General features: G+C 38.2%; 2 protein-coding genes and 1 long non-coding RNA gene across 3 annotated transcripts; 1 reads left to right on the forward strand and 2 right to left on the reverse strand.

The window, feature by feature from the left end:
- Nucleotides 1–1,468: 1,468 nt before the first annotated feature.
- On the forward strand, nt 1,469–6,941 carry LOC140854338 (uncharacterized). The gene is made up of 3 exons (XR_012137544.1): nt 1,469–2,432; nt 2,653–2,736; nt 2,977–6,941. It is a non-coding gene; the product is annotated as an uncharacterized lncRNA (long non-coding RNA).
- A 44-nt stretch (nt 6,942–6,985) lies between these two features.
- LOC105059111 (uncharacterized) lies at nt 6,986–9,189 on the reverse strand. The gene is made up of 4 exons (XM_010942326.4): nt 9,036–9,189; nt 7,508–7,719; nt 7,280–7,428; nt 6,986–7,210 (listed from the first exon to the last, which is right to left on the reverse strand). Exons 1-4 carry the CDS (start codon nt 9,085–9,087, stop codon nt 7,123–7,125), a joined length of 501 nt encoding a protein of 166 aa, XP_010940628.1. The 5' UTR covers nt 9,088–9,189; the 3' UTR covers nt 6,986–7,122.
- Nucleotides 9,190–10,177: 988 nt separating this feature from the next.
- On the reverse strand, nt 10,178–17,187 carry LOC105059112 (cell division cycle protein 48 homolog). Its single transcript, XM_010942327.3, has 9 exons — nt 16,989–17,187; nt 16,720–16,885; nt 15,840–16,068; nt 12,558–13,324; nt 12,235–12,456; nt 12,064–12,135; nt 11,675–11,956; nt 11,225–11,584; nt 10,178–10,703 (listed from the first exon to the last, which is right to left on the reverse strand). Exons 1-9 carry the CDS (start codon nt 17,021–17,023, stop codon nt 10,404–10,406), a joined length of 2,433 nt encoding a protein of 810 aa, XP_010940629.1. The 5' UTR covers nt 17,024–17,187; the 3' UTR covers nt 10,178–10,403.
- Between the last annotated feature and the right edge of the window lie 801 nt (nt 17,188–17,988).

Here is a 17,988-nt window from a genome sequence, read left to right on the forward strand (position 1 = left end):
GAGCAAGATCATGACTTACCAAGTGATTGATGTTTCGTATATGATTCCTCGGTACATCCATGGATAGGACAAGCAAGCCTATTATTTAAATTGATGATGGCATTGTTAATGCTTGAATGGATATTTTTATCCATGACGAATATGTCAGATCAAATGCCAACGAATCAGTCTGCATTGCATGTTTAATTTACTTCAATATGGACAATTCTCCCTGCAATTAGTTTGACCACCATTGCCATTCACCAATGCCATTGCTGCATCCCTTTTCCCACCGAGCGTGAACAAAACTTATGATAGTAGTGAAGCAAGAAATAGGAGCCCACTGGGACATCTCGTGCACCTTCTCTCTCCGACCAACCATTGGAGGAACATCTGTTTTTTAGGATAAATCCGGAATTAGATAGTTTTATTTATTTTTGGAGGAACATCTGTTTAGGATAAGCCCGAAATTAGATAGTCAGGATTCTTCTTTTATTTATTTATTTATTTATTCTTCCTTCTCGGTGGAACAAGCGAATAAGGTATACGAATAGATAACGGTGATGGCAGTACGGCAGCCGCGTATACCCCATTCACGCGCACTGTAACCTTCACCTGTCTTCTTTGACCGTAGCTATCATTGGAACATTGGGTTTCTCTTGTTCAATACTGAATCGGAGAGCATTTTGACTCATTTAGACCTTTTGTTCATTTGCATTTGGCAACTTGTCACAAACCGCATACAGCAAGTCTTAGCTTTCCTTACAAATTTACCAAAAAAAAAAAAAAAGGCTTTCCTCACAGGATCACATAATGACATATATTTGAAAGGTATAGGAGGTAGTTTGCAGCTACCAGTAATATTGTTATCTTACAAACATTAGATCACCATTTGACACCAAGAAAATATCAAAAATTATTGTTCCTTTTTCAATAATATCCAAGTGTATGTGTGTGTGTATAATTTGATTAATTATTAGATGACAATGCTATTTCTATGCAAGTTATTATATGTTATTATAACAGCTAGCTTAGCATGACAGAATAATAATATAACATAATCATTTTATACTAGCTAGTTCAATTTTATAGAAAACTATTAGTCTACGATAACATTTTATGCATGCAAAAGAATTCTGTCTAGTTGTGAATGTGCGCATCTTTTAACTGAAAATTATTATAACGTTTGGAAGATATCCCCTCTGTTATTCTGATACTATCGTAATGAAATTTTATTTTGTATTTTATTTATGACTTAATGAAATAATTGTCTTCTCGTCTTAAAAAAACCTATATATATCTATATATTGTTAAATATCTAGTTGTTCACCGAATCACTGTGGGGAAGGAAAAAACTACAGCTGTAAGGAAACAAGAAGCGCGCGTGGACCCACCGAAAGATGTGGGCTGAAATATCATCACCCAGATCTGCGGCTCCATTTATAAATACCCCAGGAGTTCTCCTTCTCGCTATCGATCCCTCTATAGTCTATCCCCCTCTCTCTACCTTCCTCCCTCCCTCCCTCCACCCACTCAGGTGGTGGCTTCTCTCGCTATCCTTGATTAGATAGCCATGGCTTTTTGGGTAGAGATGTGTCAGATCTTGGGGGGAAAGTTAGGATCCAGCCGGTTCCTGGCCGGAATCCGGCCGCCTTCTTCTCTTATTCCGCTTTATTCGTTTGTTATCCTTCTTCTCTTATTCTCTTTCATGCCTTTATGATCCCCATTATTTTCCAACGTATCTGTTTATTCTTAGTCCCTGGTCTCTTCTGGAGAGGTGAAGCGAGGCAAGAATAACATGAGATCTTGGATCTCCTTGTTCTTTTCTTCCATCTCGATTCCTTTGGTTTCCGGGATGGGATTTGGGTGGTGGCACCGTGCAAGCCAGAATCCGGACCTTTGTGGAGCCCACAGCACGGCTGGATCTTGTGTTCATTGGGTTGGGGAGCGGTGCATGGAATAGATGGGATAGATCTTATCGTTACCTTCTTGTTGCTGCTATCTGTTCTTTTGGATCTATATCCGAGTACATGGACTTGACTATTATTGTCCATGTCATTTGGATGCAACGATACTGCATGGGATGGATGGAAACAGTCGGTGTTTGCGGGTGTAGCATCATCAAGATTCACATTTGCCGGGCGATCCAAGCTCGTGTCATGGTCCCAAATGGGAATCTTGATGATGCTGCATCAGCAATAAGCGACTATACGATCTGGAAGATGCTGCCTTCACTGCCATTCTTTATCCACTCCACTGAGGTTGGATTTCTTTATGTCATTCTTCTCATATAATTTTTGGGACTATTATTTGTCTATGAGGATGCTTATTCCTTAGCTGAGTATAAAGAGAATAACCTGATGGGTTAAGTATTTGGAATGCGTATTTGACGCCTAAGATGCTATGCTGTTTGCAAGGTGGATTAATTGTTAATCCGGCAAGATAAGTTCCAGGTTCTCACTATTCTCTCGAGCTGGTATATATTATATATTTTTTCTATTATTTGGTAGAGATTCAAATGCGTTGTCTCTGGAATTCATAATGATTTCATATAACCCATGCCTATGATTTTATGCTGGATCTTTCCATGAATAAGTTGTGATTATTTGGTGCCAAAGTTTTGATTCTTTATATTAGTAGCTTCCTCTTCATTTGTGGCCCTTTGGATGTTAGCTTTTGGGGAATCGGGGAGAGTAACATCAAGGAGGAGTGATGCCACATGAAGCAAGGGCACATTCCAGTGAGTATCCATTGCAGGTAATATAACTCCAGCATCACTACAGTTTGGTTTCATCTTTTTATGGCCTTGATTTTTTTTTTTTTTTTTTGGAAATGTTGCATCAAACGAATTTTTACTGAAATATAGGTGAGCAAACAAGAAGGGCCAAAGACTTGTTATGCCTAATTTGTTAGATATTGGCATTCGGCTCTGAGGAAATTTTTAGTGAACTTCTTAAGGTTGATTTTTCACAATGATTGAATTCATTAATTGTGCAGATGGATTATTGGACTCTGTGGCTTTGGCATATGAACCCCATCAATCTAAGGAACATCATAAAAGGAGAGAGAGGTTTCTCTTGATCTCCCCATTTTGCATTTCTTTTTGATAAAAGGGGAGAAAGAACCCACCTAAGCTTTTTGAGAACTTGCAAAGCATTTGATTTCCCTGCTAAGAATGATTCCATGCCCTTCTTGCTTTGTAGATCAAATATATATACTACATTATTGCAATGATAACATCGCAGATATATCATCATTGATCACACTTCTAAGCATCCATTTCTGGATGGTTGAGCCTCGGACTATTAAGTTTATCTGTTATCAACTTTAATTTCTTAATGAATGGATGATGGATTGTTCCATCTTTTGCATCAAAAGGATAAGTTTATTTGTTTCTGAGCTTTCCTTATCTATCTGTGGAACTTCCAGTACATCTGCAAATGATAATACGGGTTATATTGGATGAATGGTCTAGAGATCCTTTTGGATATTTGTCTTTCTGTAGCAGTGGATACCTTAAAACAATATTACTAAAAGTTTTACACAATTTTAATTAATCAGAGTGACAGATTATAACTTATATCTAAGATCGATCTAAGTTATGGAAAAAAGAGAACTAAGTGTGTCCAAGAGATCAATACAATATTGCTGCAACAAATTATAAGTATTCCTATCCATTGCATGTATACGGTTGTATGGTTACAAGTTGTGAGTGCATATTATTTTGTGTTCAAGATTGCAATATTTCATCCTCTTGTATGTGTGCAAATGGCCATCGACGAGTTTTGAGTATATCAGCTATTTCTTTTACTTATTTTCTGGATGTACTATTTTATCCTCTCAATCTTTTCATTTCTTGTTCTTTTTTTTTTTTTCAAAAAAAAATGTAGTCACACAAGGTGAAGGAAAATCTTTCTTGAGCCTTCTGAAAGAGCTTATTTGTGGATGAAACAACTAGGAGATCACATGGAAATGCCCTTAGAATGAAAAGAACAAAGAGATATCAAGGGCAAGGTAGGGGTATCCATTAATTAAAACTTACCCATGACACATGCACGGGCACCCAGCATAAGGCACATTTTGCTAATAATTGTATGTAAGGTGGTGGAACTCTCAGGACGTCTTACAGGTAGGTGTCTGGAAAGTGAATTCCACCCCTTTTCTTCACGTATTAATTAATTGACTCTGAATATATACACTGGAAGAGCATAAACTCATGCACAATCCGCCTCTCCAATGTTTTGTGTTTAAAACGCTTTATAAATTCTAACATATCTTATTATCTATTGTAGAAATGATAGTAAATAAATTTTGTCCAAAAAATAAAAAGAAAGAAATAACTGTAACTCAAACATACACAAAAACCTTTGTATGTGACTGTTCACTTACTGCATAACATATGCTCCTCTCTCTCTCTCTCTCATATGCACCAGACTGGATTTAGTTTGGTCTTCATATAAGTTTGGACATGCAGATACTTTTTGTCATTACGTACCTGTGATAAAGTGCAGAATCTCATAGGTAAGTTTAGGAGCTCATGAATTACACCTAGTCCTGCAAGGTGATATTCTCATTCAAGGCACTGCAAGTAGCTTTATGAACAGTGTCCTTAGAGGACCGGCAACGTTTACCGTGTCACTGAAGCGTTTTATTTGTAAGTCACCAAAAAAAAAAAAAAAAATCTGCCTGCAATGCTCCTTCATTGTTCTCTTTGATACCTTTTCCATTGCACACCTAAAGCTCTCAACTGGTTGGTCCTAATAGGATTACATTTTCCATTACTGATTTGTTTATTCAATGAGCTTTCACTAGAATATTTTGATCAAGGATTTGACAATATTTTTGATAGAGACTTGCATTTTGTATTTCCTTGAATTTATGCTCTTAGAATTTTTGACAAGATTTATGCTTTAAGATCAATATTAGCTTTTTTTTTTTAAAAGAAAAAATAAAGAAGCTTATGTTGGTATTATCCAGCACGAAAGCCATCAAAAGAGACCTTGGAGGATAATTGATTAGAAGGTACACATTATTATTGCAATGCCAGCTTGTCATTGATTTTATTCTCAAAGGAGTGGACTTGAAAGGGCCTTGGTACTGCATGTTTTCAGATCTCTTTAAACTTATCTCTTTATCACTGGATTATGATTAATTCAGGCTTTTAATCTCTCAAGGTGATGTTTATATTGAAGTATGTTGTTATTATACTTTACCATAACAAATCTTTATTGGGTTCATTAATCTTCAGAAAAAAAACAGCCACCAACTCCAAGGTAATTTGTGTGTCAACTCAAATAGTGGTCCTAAGGAAAATGGACCATATGAAGATCTTTGCACCAATTCTCTGACTCTTTTGCTTGAGATCATAATCTTTTAACGTCGCTCCTTTTTTTGTTTGCTTGATTGCTTTGCTGTGGTAATTAGTACAAAGTAGCTAAAGAATATAACTTTAGCCTGCAAGCATTGCATGTGAAGGCGCAGGCCCTCGTGGGGGCTACAGAGACTGCTGAACCATGCGATGTTTTGCTAAACACTCAACAAGAGCAGCTAAACTCATGCCCGTGTAGTACATTAACGTACGCAAAAGATAATTTCCACACACTTCCTTTTAATCTTTTATTCTTTCCGAATCACTGCTAAGTAACATTGTTTCATTTGTTTTTCTTTAAAATGCGCATATTAATTCATCCAGAGTTCATGTCAGATACTGCATTGGCCAACGGAAAATACAAGTTTCCTATAGGTTTTCCTACAAAAGAGGTGTTTGAATACATATACGTTAGTTTCTCCTCAAAGAACAATACCTATGTTAGTTGCTGTATCATCTTTTCAAGATGCAGTATAGCAACTCCAATTAACAAGTACTATTGATCAATATCCTAGGAAGTTATGCATTAGCTTTTCTGCTTGGATGCAATACAATGTATATCCAGTATGCATTTTCATTTTCTTTTTACTATATTCATATGATCATATTGTCTACTTCTAATTAAATTATAGCTGAGTTTGTTAATGCATTTATCATTGAGAGGCATCTTCTACTAAGCCCCTTGTTCATCATAGGGAGTTCATTATTATTATTATTATTACTATTATTATTATTATTATTTAAACACTGAGCAATGCTAAATTAATCTCAAAAACAACCACAAGAGTCAGAAATAGTGTCCCAAAACCTCCCCAGAATGTGTTTCCCATGCCGTCGTCATCACCATTTCCATTGGCTAGTCAAGCACCGCAGGTGATTACCCAGAATCCTCTCTTTCACGTTTTGTATCCTTCTTTGAAGAAATATGCTCAGGACAACCCAATTATTTCTTTTGCTCACCTCTCTTGATTGCGATGTTTTCTCCCTCTTCTCCAGTCTATACTACCTTACTTATTTCTGTTTTCTTGTTGCATGAATCCATATTGCCAATTGAATATGATATGAAGGAATTGCATGTTAGCTCGGAGAGAAGAACTTGGATCGTTTTCACTGATTCAGTGGCAGCAGTGGATGTGAAGGTTATGGCAGTGGGTACATTGTTTCTTCTCCAACCAAGTTCAGCTTGGTTTTCAGCAGGTCGTGTTGTATCTCAGAACATCTTGAGCCATCAGCAGTGGAGCCAGAGTGGCAGCTACCAACAGCAGGCAACAAGCGTTGTGATGACCCTTTTTTTCCTCTTCTTCATATCAAGGAAGTAAGAAAGGGAGTTAAAAGAGAGAAGCCAGAGTGCTTTCTGATGTTCGGGTGAGGATCACAGTTTGAGAACGAATATGGGATCTTTCAGCAACCACATGTTAACAGGAAATAATATGAAAGTATGATTCTTTTTGGAGAAAAATTATGATGATGTGTTTGTTTTCCAAGTAATGCCAGGCTCTGAGGAAGGAAGACATCCTTGCATGTGTAATGAAGAGGGTCTTGTTAAACTTTTACAGAAGACATAAAGCAGGACAGACTTGAAACAATGCAACCAACAAGCTATATATCATAAATCAACAATCCATCCATTTCATAAACTTTTTGCTTGGCAAAGAAAATTTTCATATCCATTATGCTTTGATGTTTTACAGGGCTGTTATGCATAGGATACATATGTTCGCAACAAACACAGAATCAAGACTTTAGTACTTGGTTATAACCCAATCTGAAGAGGCTTAAAAGCTTACTCGCCCAGTCCCTCCACAAGTTCGACAAGACCGAGCTGAAGAGCATTTTGAGCAGTAACTCCATTTCTTCGGAAGCCTGAAGAACCAAAACAGGTATGAGTTCCAAAATCATATTGTGTGGAGGACGGTGAAAAGTCTGGCATACCCTGCAGTGTACCGAGTGGCCATGTTCTTTGCAGCCATTCTTGCCTTCTCAGCACTTTGTTCTGACAGTTTCTTAAGTACAAATCCCTCTCCATTACATTCAGCACAGATACCAGAACCACCACAATCTTCGCAAATTTTTAAAGAGCTCTGCCTAGTTGAGAATGTAGTTAGGGAAATAATAATAGAAACAACAGGATCCATGTTACATGACGATAAGAGAACACACCATGGTGGGATCAGAAGCTTTTGTTCTCCTTGCAAGAAGTGCCGCTGCAGCACTCACAGCAATTGCAGAAACTATCACTGATGCAGCAGTTTCGGGTAATGCAGAGGACACCAAGCAATTTTTTTGTGCCCTTCCATGTGAGTTAAAGTGAAATGGAGGCCCTGTGGAAGGATTGCTGCCACTTTGCACTTTGAAATTTGAAATCATAATGGCTTCAAGGCATACATATTATTATCAGGAATGAATACAAATTAGTGGGAAAAAATTAAATTAAGTGCAAAAGTCTGAAAGAAATTCACCAAGGAAAAACATCCATGAGAGAGATGAAAACATAAACAAAATATATACTTTTGAAATCAAAACTTAATCTCTCACATATTGGAATAACTGAAGTGAGTATGGTTAAAAAAAAGGGCTATCTTTCCTTGCACTCAATGTATCCATGAACCATGGGTGAGACCTAGAAACATTGATATAGCTACCTACCTTCTCCACATAATCTCAGTCCAACACCTCAATACCCACTCTGTCAAGATTGTCTGTTCTTGCTTCAATTAATTCAGCATCAATAAATCAATAATTCCATGTATGATGGTTCTTATATACAAACCACTTTTTCATTTTTTTCAGAAAAAGGCTACAAAGTGTTCTTTGTGAAATTGTTGTGCTGCATTTGGAGTTATTTTTATTATGTTCTAGGATGATCCTAACATTCTGGAGAGTAATAAACTAATAATATATGCTTTCCCTGATACTGTGTCAGAACATTTTATTACACCCATTTCCAGCTCAAGAGACATAAATAAATCCAGATGAAACCATTAACAAGTTCAAGCTACTTAGACATGAACAAAGAAAACAAGTTGTAGCAGTTACACACCAGCGTTCTCATTTTCTCTGCTCCCAACTTCTCATGTTCCTCTCTTTGCCCTTTTCTTATTCCAACTAATCCTACTTATTCTAGTCTGAGTCATGAACCATATAATTCACAAAATATAGATGTATAGAAAGTTTCTCTTTCTTAATAACCTTCTGCCCAGAGTCCTCATTTCTCCTTGGCTTAAACACACAGCGTCGAAAACCTCTCCGAACTATAAATTAAAACGCACCGGCATCTCAAGTCTGACAAAGAATAATTCTTCCAGAATAATAGTCCTTTAAGCATCACCACTGGATCACTTAAAAGCATCAGACGAAGAAAATCGTGCTAAAAGAAACATCGAAGAGCTTAAAAGCTCGTAGCAATATTTTTATACGGACTTCACCAAAATCTGACAAAGTACGCGTGTTAACGTCACAAAAGGCCAGCAATGAATTGAGCATGAATCAAATTCCAAACAACACAAACAAAAGAACAAAATAGAGTCCAACGACGATCTAAATTAGAATTAATGCTTCAGATTATCAGATGGAGCCAACCCAAAGAAGTACCGACAATAATCCAGAGGAGGAAGGAGGGGTACAGAATATCGAGGCGTTACAAAGGAATCCATCTACAAAAGTTAAAGAGTAAAGGCTAGTAGAGTACCCCTTTTGGTAAAGCAATTCGTTGATGGAGGGGTCAGTGGTCTGAGCTCCATTTGGAGAGCAGGAAGAGAAGGGGTTGGGGAGTTTCGCCTTCACCTCTCGTTATCGTGGAGCTGATAAGAAGGGGAAGACCGCCCAGGAAAATAGTGCTAGGTGTAAACCCGGTTTTTTCTTTGAAACATCCAAGGGCAAAATCGACCGGCTTTGCACGATCTTTGGCGACATTGTCGGGTGATAAGCACCAGCATTCGACCACGTTCCAGCAGGCTGTTAACGGGCTGGGTTTTCTATACGCCTCGGACTGGGATATGCACAAGACCTGACCCGTTATTGGTGGGACAAAGCATTGGGATAAATTGGTGCTGTGTTACAGGATAATGAAACTATTCGAATTTTATCACCCGCTATATTTGCAAGGCAGTGATAATTTTCGTTGATTCATGGCTTGAAGGCATCCGGACCTATCTCAGCCATATAGCACCCTCCTCTCCTTAATGAAGAGATCTCAAGTTCCAAGTTTATAGCCTGAAGAAACCCTAATCAACGATTCTTTCGGAGGAGGGCAAAAAAAAAAAAAAAACGTTTCCTTCCATGTGATACTCTAATTTAAATTGATTTCTTCATTGCTAAACTCCAACACGCCGCCCTTCCCAACCAAACAGCTTAAAAAAAAAAAAAAAAAAAAAAAAAAAGAACTCTATTGACCTGCATAAAGTGCGCAACCAAGGAACTCCATGATCTCCATATTATACTACCTTTGAGAATATCAGGTCTCTGACACAATGTGCATGAGATTGTCTCTCAAGTAAACTTGGTCAGGTGCTCCTGACTTGCCAAGGTAAGCGATGCAACTGACAAATCAACTGGCTTGAAACTATAATCATAGCGCACAGCCAATACAGCTAAGCTTTCCATTTGTTCTCCATGAGAGGAAAAGCGCATATTTCATCTCGCTAACCTGGTCACCGTCCATCGAGAACAGTATGTGCCACTACCTTATGGGCCAGTTCAATATATCACTTGTTCTAATCTCAACCGTCAGTTAAGATCCAAAATGCATTCTAAAACAGAAATTTATCAAAACACATGCAGTGAGATGGTTCTGACGAAATAAATGCAAAACAACAGAAACGCAAAACAACATAAACAATTTAAGATACTAGAATCTGAAATTTTGGCATTAGTCTTGTAGGCCCCAAAGGCCATACATCTTAAACCATAGAATTCCTGTAAACTCCATTCTAAACCGGCCGGTAAGTCTTGTATATGTTGCCCCAAAAGCCATCCTAACATATAATAATTCAATAAGTAGCGTCATCATTTAACAAACGACAAATGGTAGAACAGTACATGAATACATGTTCATAATTTAATTGTATAGGTCATCATCATCAGCTCCAGCACCTGACGTAGCAAATGGATCGGATCCGGTGGTCCCAGCACCAGCGTCCGACTGAGTTGAGAAACGGAATTCACTTCCAAAGCCCCTCGATTGCTGCAAAGTTTGTGCAAAAGCCTGGTATTTCCTGATGTCGGCGTCACTGACACTCCTTCGGGCAAACTTCATGGACTCTTCAAAGTGAACAGCTTTGATCTCTGCAACTTCATCAGTGTCATCTTCCTCCATAGCCTCTGGATTTTCGCTCCTCTTCCGCTCCCTTTCAATATCCTACAGCATTCCGAATGGAGATGTATCAAGTCCCTATAGATGGCTTCAAAGTTTTATGCATGGACGTCCGTTCAAAAAACACAATGCAAGAGCTAAACACATGCACGATGTCCTTGCACCTTTGACAAAGAAATCAGTGAACCAAGTTATGAGGCTGAGAATTTTGAAGGTCACCTAATACCATATTCCTTCCACAAGAGAGAGAGAGTTGAACAGCTGGAACAAATACGAGGGATCAAAGAGCGCGAATTGGATTGGGATAGTGTGAAGTAATTGCAGAATTTCATGGGACAGCGACAATGGCAACGTAGATAGCAAATTAATGCGATAAGGCTGGTTTTGTAAGTCAGTGTAATGTTCCACACAATCAGAAATACTTAGTATCAGGTGCATCATGCACTAAACCTAAACGGAAAAAATAGAGAACAGGAAAATGCAACCTCAAACGAGCTCATTATGTCAATTAAGTCCTTGCAAAGCATATGAAAGTTGCTCTAATTAGAACCAAAACTGAAACTTACCTTCTCAATGTTTTCTCTAATAGCATATTTGCAAGCCCGTTGGCAAATCTCTGTAATATCTGCCCCACTAAAGCCTTGAGTGTACTTGGCAAGAGCCCCCAGGTCCACGTCTTTTGCAACAGGGGACTTCCTTAGGCAAGCTTTAAATATCTGGTAACGAGAAGCTTCGTCTGGGAGTGGAATATAAATTAACTGGTCAAGACGGCCTGGCCTGAGCAATGCTGGATCTATGATGTCGGGCCTGTTGGTTGCCCCTATGATAAAAACAGTTTTCTTCGCGGACATGCCGTCCATCTCTGTCAACAGCTGATTGAGAACCCTATCAGCAGCACCTCCTGCATCTCCAACACTACTCCCTCTCTGCAGTACCCCAAAAAATTATAATTAAAACAATAAAAGAAAATAAGAAGTCAGAAACCAGTTAATTGTTATATACATGTCAAAACAAACCTGAGTAGCAATGGAATCAAGCTCATCAAAAAAGAGGACACATGGTGCAGACTGCCGAGCCTTATCAAAGATTTCTCGAACATTCGCTTCACTCTCACCAAACCACATGGTCAAAAGTTCAGGACCCTTGACACTGATAAAGTTTGCTTGGCATTCATTAGCAATTGCCTTGGCTAACAAGGTTTTCCCACAACCAGGAGGTCCATAGAACAGGACTCCCTTTGAAGGTGACATGCCAAAATTTTCAAACTTCTCAGGATGTTCGACTGGATATTGAACAGTCTGTTCAAAAAAGGAGAAAAAAAGACCAAAAAAAAAAAAAAAAGAGCATTAGTGAGGAACTACAGCATGATAGCTAGAATGACAATAAGTTCATTTCTTCCACACACCTCCTGCAGTTCCCTCTTAACATTGTCGAGACCACCAATGTCATCCCAGCTGACATTGGGCACTTCAACAACCTGCTCATCAAAGGAAACAGATTGTTATTCAGCCATATTAGTACTCGCTTAATTATTGCAGATGCTGGGGGAAAAAAAAAAAAGGAACATGTCACTTACTGTTTCTCGGAGTGCAGAGGGATTGCTGGTTCCAAGAGCAGTCTTGAAATGTTCATTGGTGACAGCCATAGAGTTCAATATCTCAGCATCGATGCTTTCATCTTCCAAGTCAATGATGTCCATTTTCTCCCGTATGCACTGAAGAGCAGCTTCCGTGCATAAAGCAGCCAGATCAGCCCCAACATACCCATGTGTGTCCTTGGCAATTCTTTCCAAATCAACCTGCATATGCAATAGAACGTCAATCACTACCATGAACTCAAGAAAAACTTGGAGAAAAGGATGGAAAACTGTGAAAGTCAAGGAACAATCAATGGTCTTACATCTTCAGCAAGCTTCATGTTCTTTGTATGAATGCGAAGAACTTCCAAACGTCCAACTTCATCTGGAACACCAATGTCAATTTCCCTATCAAACCTCCCAAACCTTCTGAGAGCTGGGTCGATACTGTTGGGCCGATTGGTAGCACCTATGACAATTACATGTGCACGAGATTTCAAACCATCCATCAAAGTCAACAGCTGAGAAACAATACGTCTCTCAACTTCTCCATGAGTTTTCTCCCTCTTCGGAGCAATGGAGTCAAGTTCATCAATAAAAATAATTGATGGGGCATTTTTTTCAGCCTCTTCAAAAGCCTTCCTAAGATTGCTTTCACTTTCTCCAGCTAGTTTTGACATAATTTCAGGGCCATTAATACAGAAGAAAAATGCACCAGTCTCATTTGCAACAGCTCGGGCTATAAGTGTCTTCCCAGAACCAGGAGGTCCATACAGCAAGATACCTTTTGGAGGTTTTACACCTATAGACTTGAAAAGTTGAGGGTGCCTTAGTGGAAGCTCAACTAATTCTCGAATCTGAGCCATCTGCTTTCGCACACCACCCACATCATCGTATCCTACCTCATTAAGTCTTTCCTCATCCTCTCTTTTCACAGGCTCCCCCTCACAGAAGATCTCAGTGTCTGGAGCAACAACACAGTACTCGGGCGGGTCGGTTTCTATAACCTTAAATTCTACACTTCGCATTCCACCTCTAACAAGAAAAAGATCCCCTTTCCTTACAGGGCGATATGCCTCCAGAAAATAAGCTGCAAAACATATGGGAAAATAAAAGGTCAAGATAAAACATCTAGCAAGTACAAAAGGTCCGTGAATGCTACCAAAATATTTTTATTGAGAAGGAATGACAGTGACTGCACAACACATCCAGCAGGACTGCAAACTCCCAAACAAACATCATATTCATATAGTGCTATACATTACTTTCAGAAAGAGAAGGACACAATTCAGAATTACATTAACTAAATATGGGTCAAACCAAAAGCACATGCAGATGCTTGCGACCAACGTTATGCCCAGATATTAAAAAATGCCAAAAAATACTCATTTTAAATAATGATGCCTTGTAAATCAATATCACGTAAAGCACATAAAGATTCTTACAACTTTGTCTTTTTCATGCAAAGGGGAGAGTAAAGAAAAGAATGAATCTCACATATGGTTCTCAATTTTAACTTACTAAAATTGCAATTCACCTTGTCCAAACCCAAAAATAAGAAATCTCAACCCCTGGCTACGCACAAGAATTCCCATATCACTTAATCCCTAAAAGCATACTAACAGTCAAAGAACATTCAAAATTAAGCTCGAGAAAGTTATTTGGTCAGATGGGCAATGAGTACAGTGTATGTCCCATGAAATATTGCATACTACTCAACCAATATATCTTCTAACAGATAGAGTGAAAATATTTAAATCCAGTAGAAAGAGAAATCCTGGAAATCTTCTCCATGATCCTTCAACAAACAACCTCATATCAAAGTTTTTGGTCATTTCTAGCTTTCCAAGAAGAGAGTCAACAGAATATGCCATTTATATCTTTGAACTGTTCTTCTAGATTTCAAAGTTGAGTCATAAGTTATTTAAGATTATAGAACATCAAATAATAAGGGACGAACTAACACAAGCTCATCTAAAACATGCGGCTTTCTATGCACATGCAAGCTCAAAAGCATCATTGAAATTTCCTTTAGCCAATGATTGCAAAAGGTGAATGCAAAATAATCACAAAAGAATTCAACCTACTATGTGCAATTTTATCTCCATTAGAAGGTCAAAAATTAGAAAAAGACCCTTTAATAGAGGTGATGAACCAGGCAAAGAATAATTATCAATCATCACAAGTAAGCTACACTTGACACTATAGGATCTTAAGATTCAATTAATAATAGCAAACCTCACAGGATAGAATACGTCAATTAATTTTATGTATTCAACATCTTAACTCAACCACAAGACATGCCCAGAGATCCTCCTTAGTCCTACCTAGCCAACATATCTCCACCTTCAGGATAGACTGTGGTTAGTTCTACAACTATATATGATAATTTTTTTTTCCTTCCTTTCCAACTGTGTGCCATTTAATAGTGTTTTCCCTCACTATGTCAACTGCTGGTGCCATTCCCATACTTTCACTAGCAAACTCATTAATAACTTACCTCAAATATATCTCAACATCCTCATCTGCATTACCATCATTTTATGCTCCAAGGTTGTCCTCACCAATCATTCAGCATTTCAATCTATTGAAAAATCTCCACCTTTCTTCTTGTATTTTTTTTAAATTTTAGACCACAACACTCATCTTCAACTCCAGCCATTCAATTTTATACAGATGCTTGAAACTGAATATGACCAGTATAAGTTACATCTGCAAATTCTTTTAGGTAGCAAGACAGTTTGTCCTTGTGAAAACAGAAGTAGATGTCTAGCTTCAAAGTCGGTTCCACACAAATGAATAAAAAGGCATTGCAAATTTACTTGAGATGTGCCAATTCTCCCACCAACACAAATTACTATAGGCACTTCTCCCTCTCATGTAAGCACTGAGCTATGATAAAGTTAAGAAAGTTAATGCAAAAGAAATCAATATCTCGAGCAATCTAACTGCAGTCAGCAAGTTATGACAGTATACAGGAAAATCATATTTGATGCTCAACTGCTTTCATGTGCTATCTAGTGGGAAGATTTCTTCTCTAATCGTATTTTAGCATGCCTGTTATGCAAGACAACACAGGCAACAATAGGCTGCAACATCCCCCTAAAATCATCTACATGTTAGCTCCCCATACCGGTGATCACCAGTGGAGCCCTTGATCAAATTAACCGGTTCGACCAAATATTTCACTGTGGGAGAAGATGTTTGCCGTGAAGAAAGGCATGAATAACAGCACAAAAGTTGGAATTTTTGATATAAGTAATAACAATCATTGTGAGCAACCATACTGACTCCACTCCGCTGGAGTATAAGGCACTGCACCTTCAAAAGGCTATACAATTAATAGATAATAGCAGCCATATAAACTTGTACAAATCATCACACATATAAATAAATCAAAAGCAAAATGCATGTCATACATTGACGCAAAAGCACCCTAAGCTGATTACATGAAATTTATATAATAATTCAATAAAAAAAAAAATTGAAGTCCAAATCATCAAGCATTTACAAAAAAGAAATTATAAGAAAAACTAAAATTGAATGATTTTGAACTTTAGAAATAATACAACATAGATTGGTGTGAAATGGAAAATTAAACTTACGCTTCAAATATGCATCAAACAAGTTTCCTGTAACACCTTCAATGGTATCATCTATGGGAAGTATATGCACACGTTTCCCATACTTCACATCCTGGCACTGATGGACAGAAACAACATCGCCAAGCCTCACCCTGAGATTTGATCTAACAACCTTGTTCATCCTTATCTTAGGCTCTTCACACGCATCATCAGCAAGTGCGATGCAAATAGTATCTCTCCTTTTCTTGCCCTAAAATTATCCAATTAACAAGTAAAATTTAGACAGGTCTACCACGTAAGCAAACAGCAGAAACAAATATATCAAAACAAAACTCGTTGATCTTTGAGTTTGCCCAAAAAAATTTAAATCTCACATCATACGACAGATATACGTAAGTGTCACACCACATATATACGGAAGCCTTGAAAAATTTGAAAAGATATCCGTAGTATGTCTCATAGCACAGATATTGTGTCTTGGAGCTTGGAAACTTAATCGGCAATAAAAAAACTAGAACGAAACCCTAAAGAGACGAAAGCAAAGACGCGACCTTTCTATAAGGTTAAGGTCTCTATAACTCAAAACTCAAGATCCTAAGAAAACCCATAATCCTTCAGCTACCTCAAAAAAAAAAAAAAAAAAAAAAAAAGGAAATTGTATAACTTTTCACTGGGGACGAATGCACAAAATTTATAGATCCACAGATTCCACCACTAACGAAGGCATCAACAACAACAGACAAAAAAAAAAAAAACTATATCTGATAGATTCGAACTTACGAAAAGTAACTCCATCACACAAATCAAGATTACAAGACCCCAGGTTTCCAATACCCAAAAATAAAAAAAATACCTTTAAGAATTTTAAACCTAATAATAACCACAAAAAATACACCGTTACCTTCAACAGGATCGTATCGCCACGGAAAAGCTGCAGCTTTTCCATCGTCTCTGGGTGCAAAGAGACCACCGAATTGTCGTCATTGACAGCCTCGTCCACGATCAACCGATTCGGGGCCTTCTTCCTCTCAAGAATCGCGGTACTGAAATCCCTCTTCGTGCCCTTGCTGCGATTAAAATAACAAAATAAAACAAATAAAACTTCATGAATCAAAGCCCTAACCCTAGATAAAGGAACCCAAAAAGAAAAAATGAAATAAAAAATCTTACGAATCGGAAGAGGAGGCCTCGCCCTGATTCGCCATCGAGGAGAAGAAATCGATGCAGAAAAAAAATAATAAATAAATAGAGTGTTAATGGGTAGCAAAGAGCTCTCCCGGGTATGTATTTATAGGAGCCGAAGGGGATTACTCCAAGGGGGGATGCTTTTCTTCCTGGCCTAGGTCAGAGTTGGACTCTGCTTGCTCTCAAAGAAAAAATCTCGGCCGTTGGATGAGTGCTAAGTACTATGAGATCTCCGTGGCCTCTCCTCCCGAAGCTCGGGTTGTATCTTCCGCTCGAATGAATGATTGATGTTCTTCCAGGAATTCAACCACTGGATCATACCTTACACAGATCTCAAAGCATGCGAACGGTCTTTCATCGGCCAGCCCAACTCAATCCAACGGTTAAAATCACAAAAGAAGTTGAATCATTCGGATACAACCCGGACCCTCCTTCCCCTCAGCTGGGCCACTCACAGTCGAGAACGGATTTGGTTTGACGTGGGCGGATCAGCACCGTTATCTACAGTATTTCGAATCTTGGTGGGAAGACTGAATGCGGTTCCCATACCCCGTTACAACTTACAAGTCGTAAGGTAGTCTCAAACATAGCCAGTTGGGTCTCAGCATGCCTCCTTCCAAACAAACGAGCAGATAGACCATTGTGAATTGTGTCAAGAACTTGTGACTTCTGTCGTTTATGTCTTAATAAATTGTTAACAATCAATCTTGCATGGGTACATGCAAAAGGGCTTGACCCTGCTATGGCTCAACAGCTAACGTACATGAGCACAATGACTGACCATTCAATCACATTCTTGAATGCTCCATGACTGTAATATAATAGCATTGGTTATGATTTTCAATTATATGATATTAATAATTTTTTTTCAGAAGTAATCTGGATCCTTCAATTAATAAAATAAATCATGACCATCTATTTCGACAGTGTCTTTTCATCGATAAAAAAAAAAAAGAAAAAGTTCTCAAAAGATTCCTTGATTTAC

This window comes from Elaeis guineensis, chromosome 16 (assembly GCF_000442705.2).
Source record: "Elaeis guineensis isolate ETL-2024a chromosome 16, EG11, whole genome shotgun sequence".
Taxonomy (NCBI): domain Eukaryota; kingdom Viridiplantae; phylum Streptophyta; class Magnoliopsida; order Arecales; family Arecaceae; genus Elaeis; species Elaeis guineensis.

Excerpts from the sequence above, each read along its gene's own strand:
- LOC105059111 (XM_010942326.4), bottom strand. The coding sequence starts at position 9,087 with ATGGAGCTCAGACCACTGACCCCTCCATCAACGAATTGCTTTACCAAA. Across the intron at positions 7,429-7,507 it reads AAGCTTCTGATCCCACCATG|AGCTCTTTAAAAATTTGCGA; the intron begins GTGTGTTCTCTT and ends TCAACTAGGCAG. Across the intron at positions 7,211-7,279 it reads GCCACTCGGTACACTGCAGG|GCTTCCGAAGAAATGGAGTT; the intron begins GTATGCCAGACT and ends TTGGTTCTTCAG.
- LOC105059112 (XM_010942327.3), bottom strand. The coding sequence starts at position 17,023 with ATGGCGAATCAGGGCGAGGCCTCCTCTTCCGATTC. Across the intron at positions 12,457-12,557 it reads ACATGAAGCTTGCTGAAGAT|GTTGATTTGGAAAGAATTGC; the intron begins GTAAGACCATTG and ends TTGCATATGCAG. Across the intron at positions 10,704-11,224 it reads TTAGAGAAAACATTGAGAAG|GATATTGAAAGGGAGCGGAA; the intron begins GTAAGTTTCAGT and ends GGAATGCTGTAG.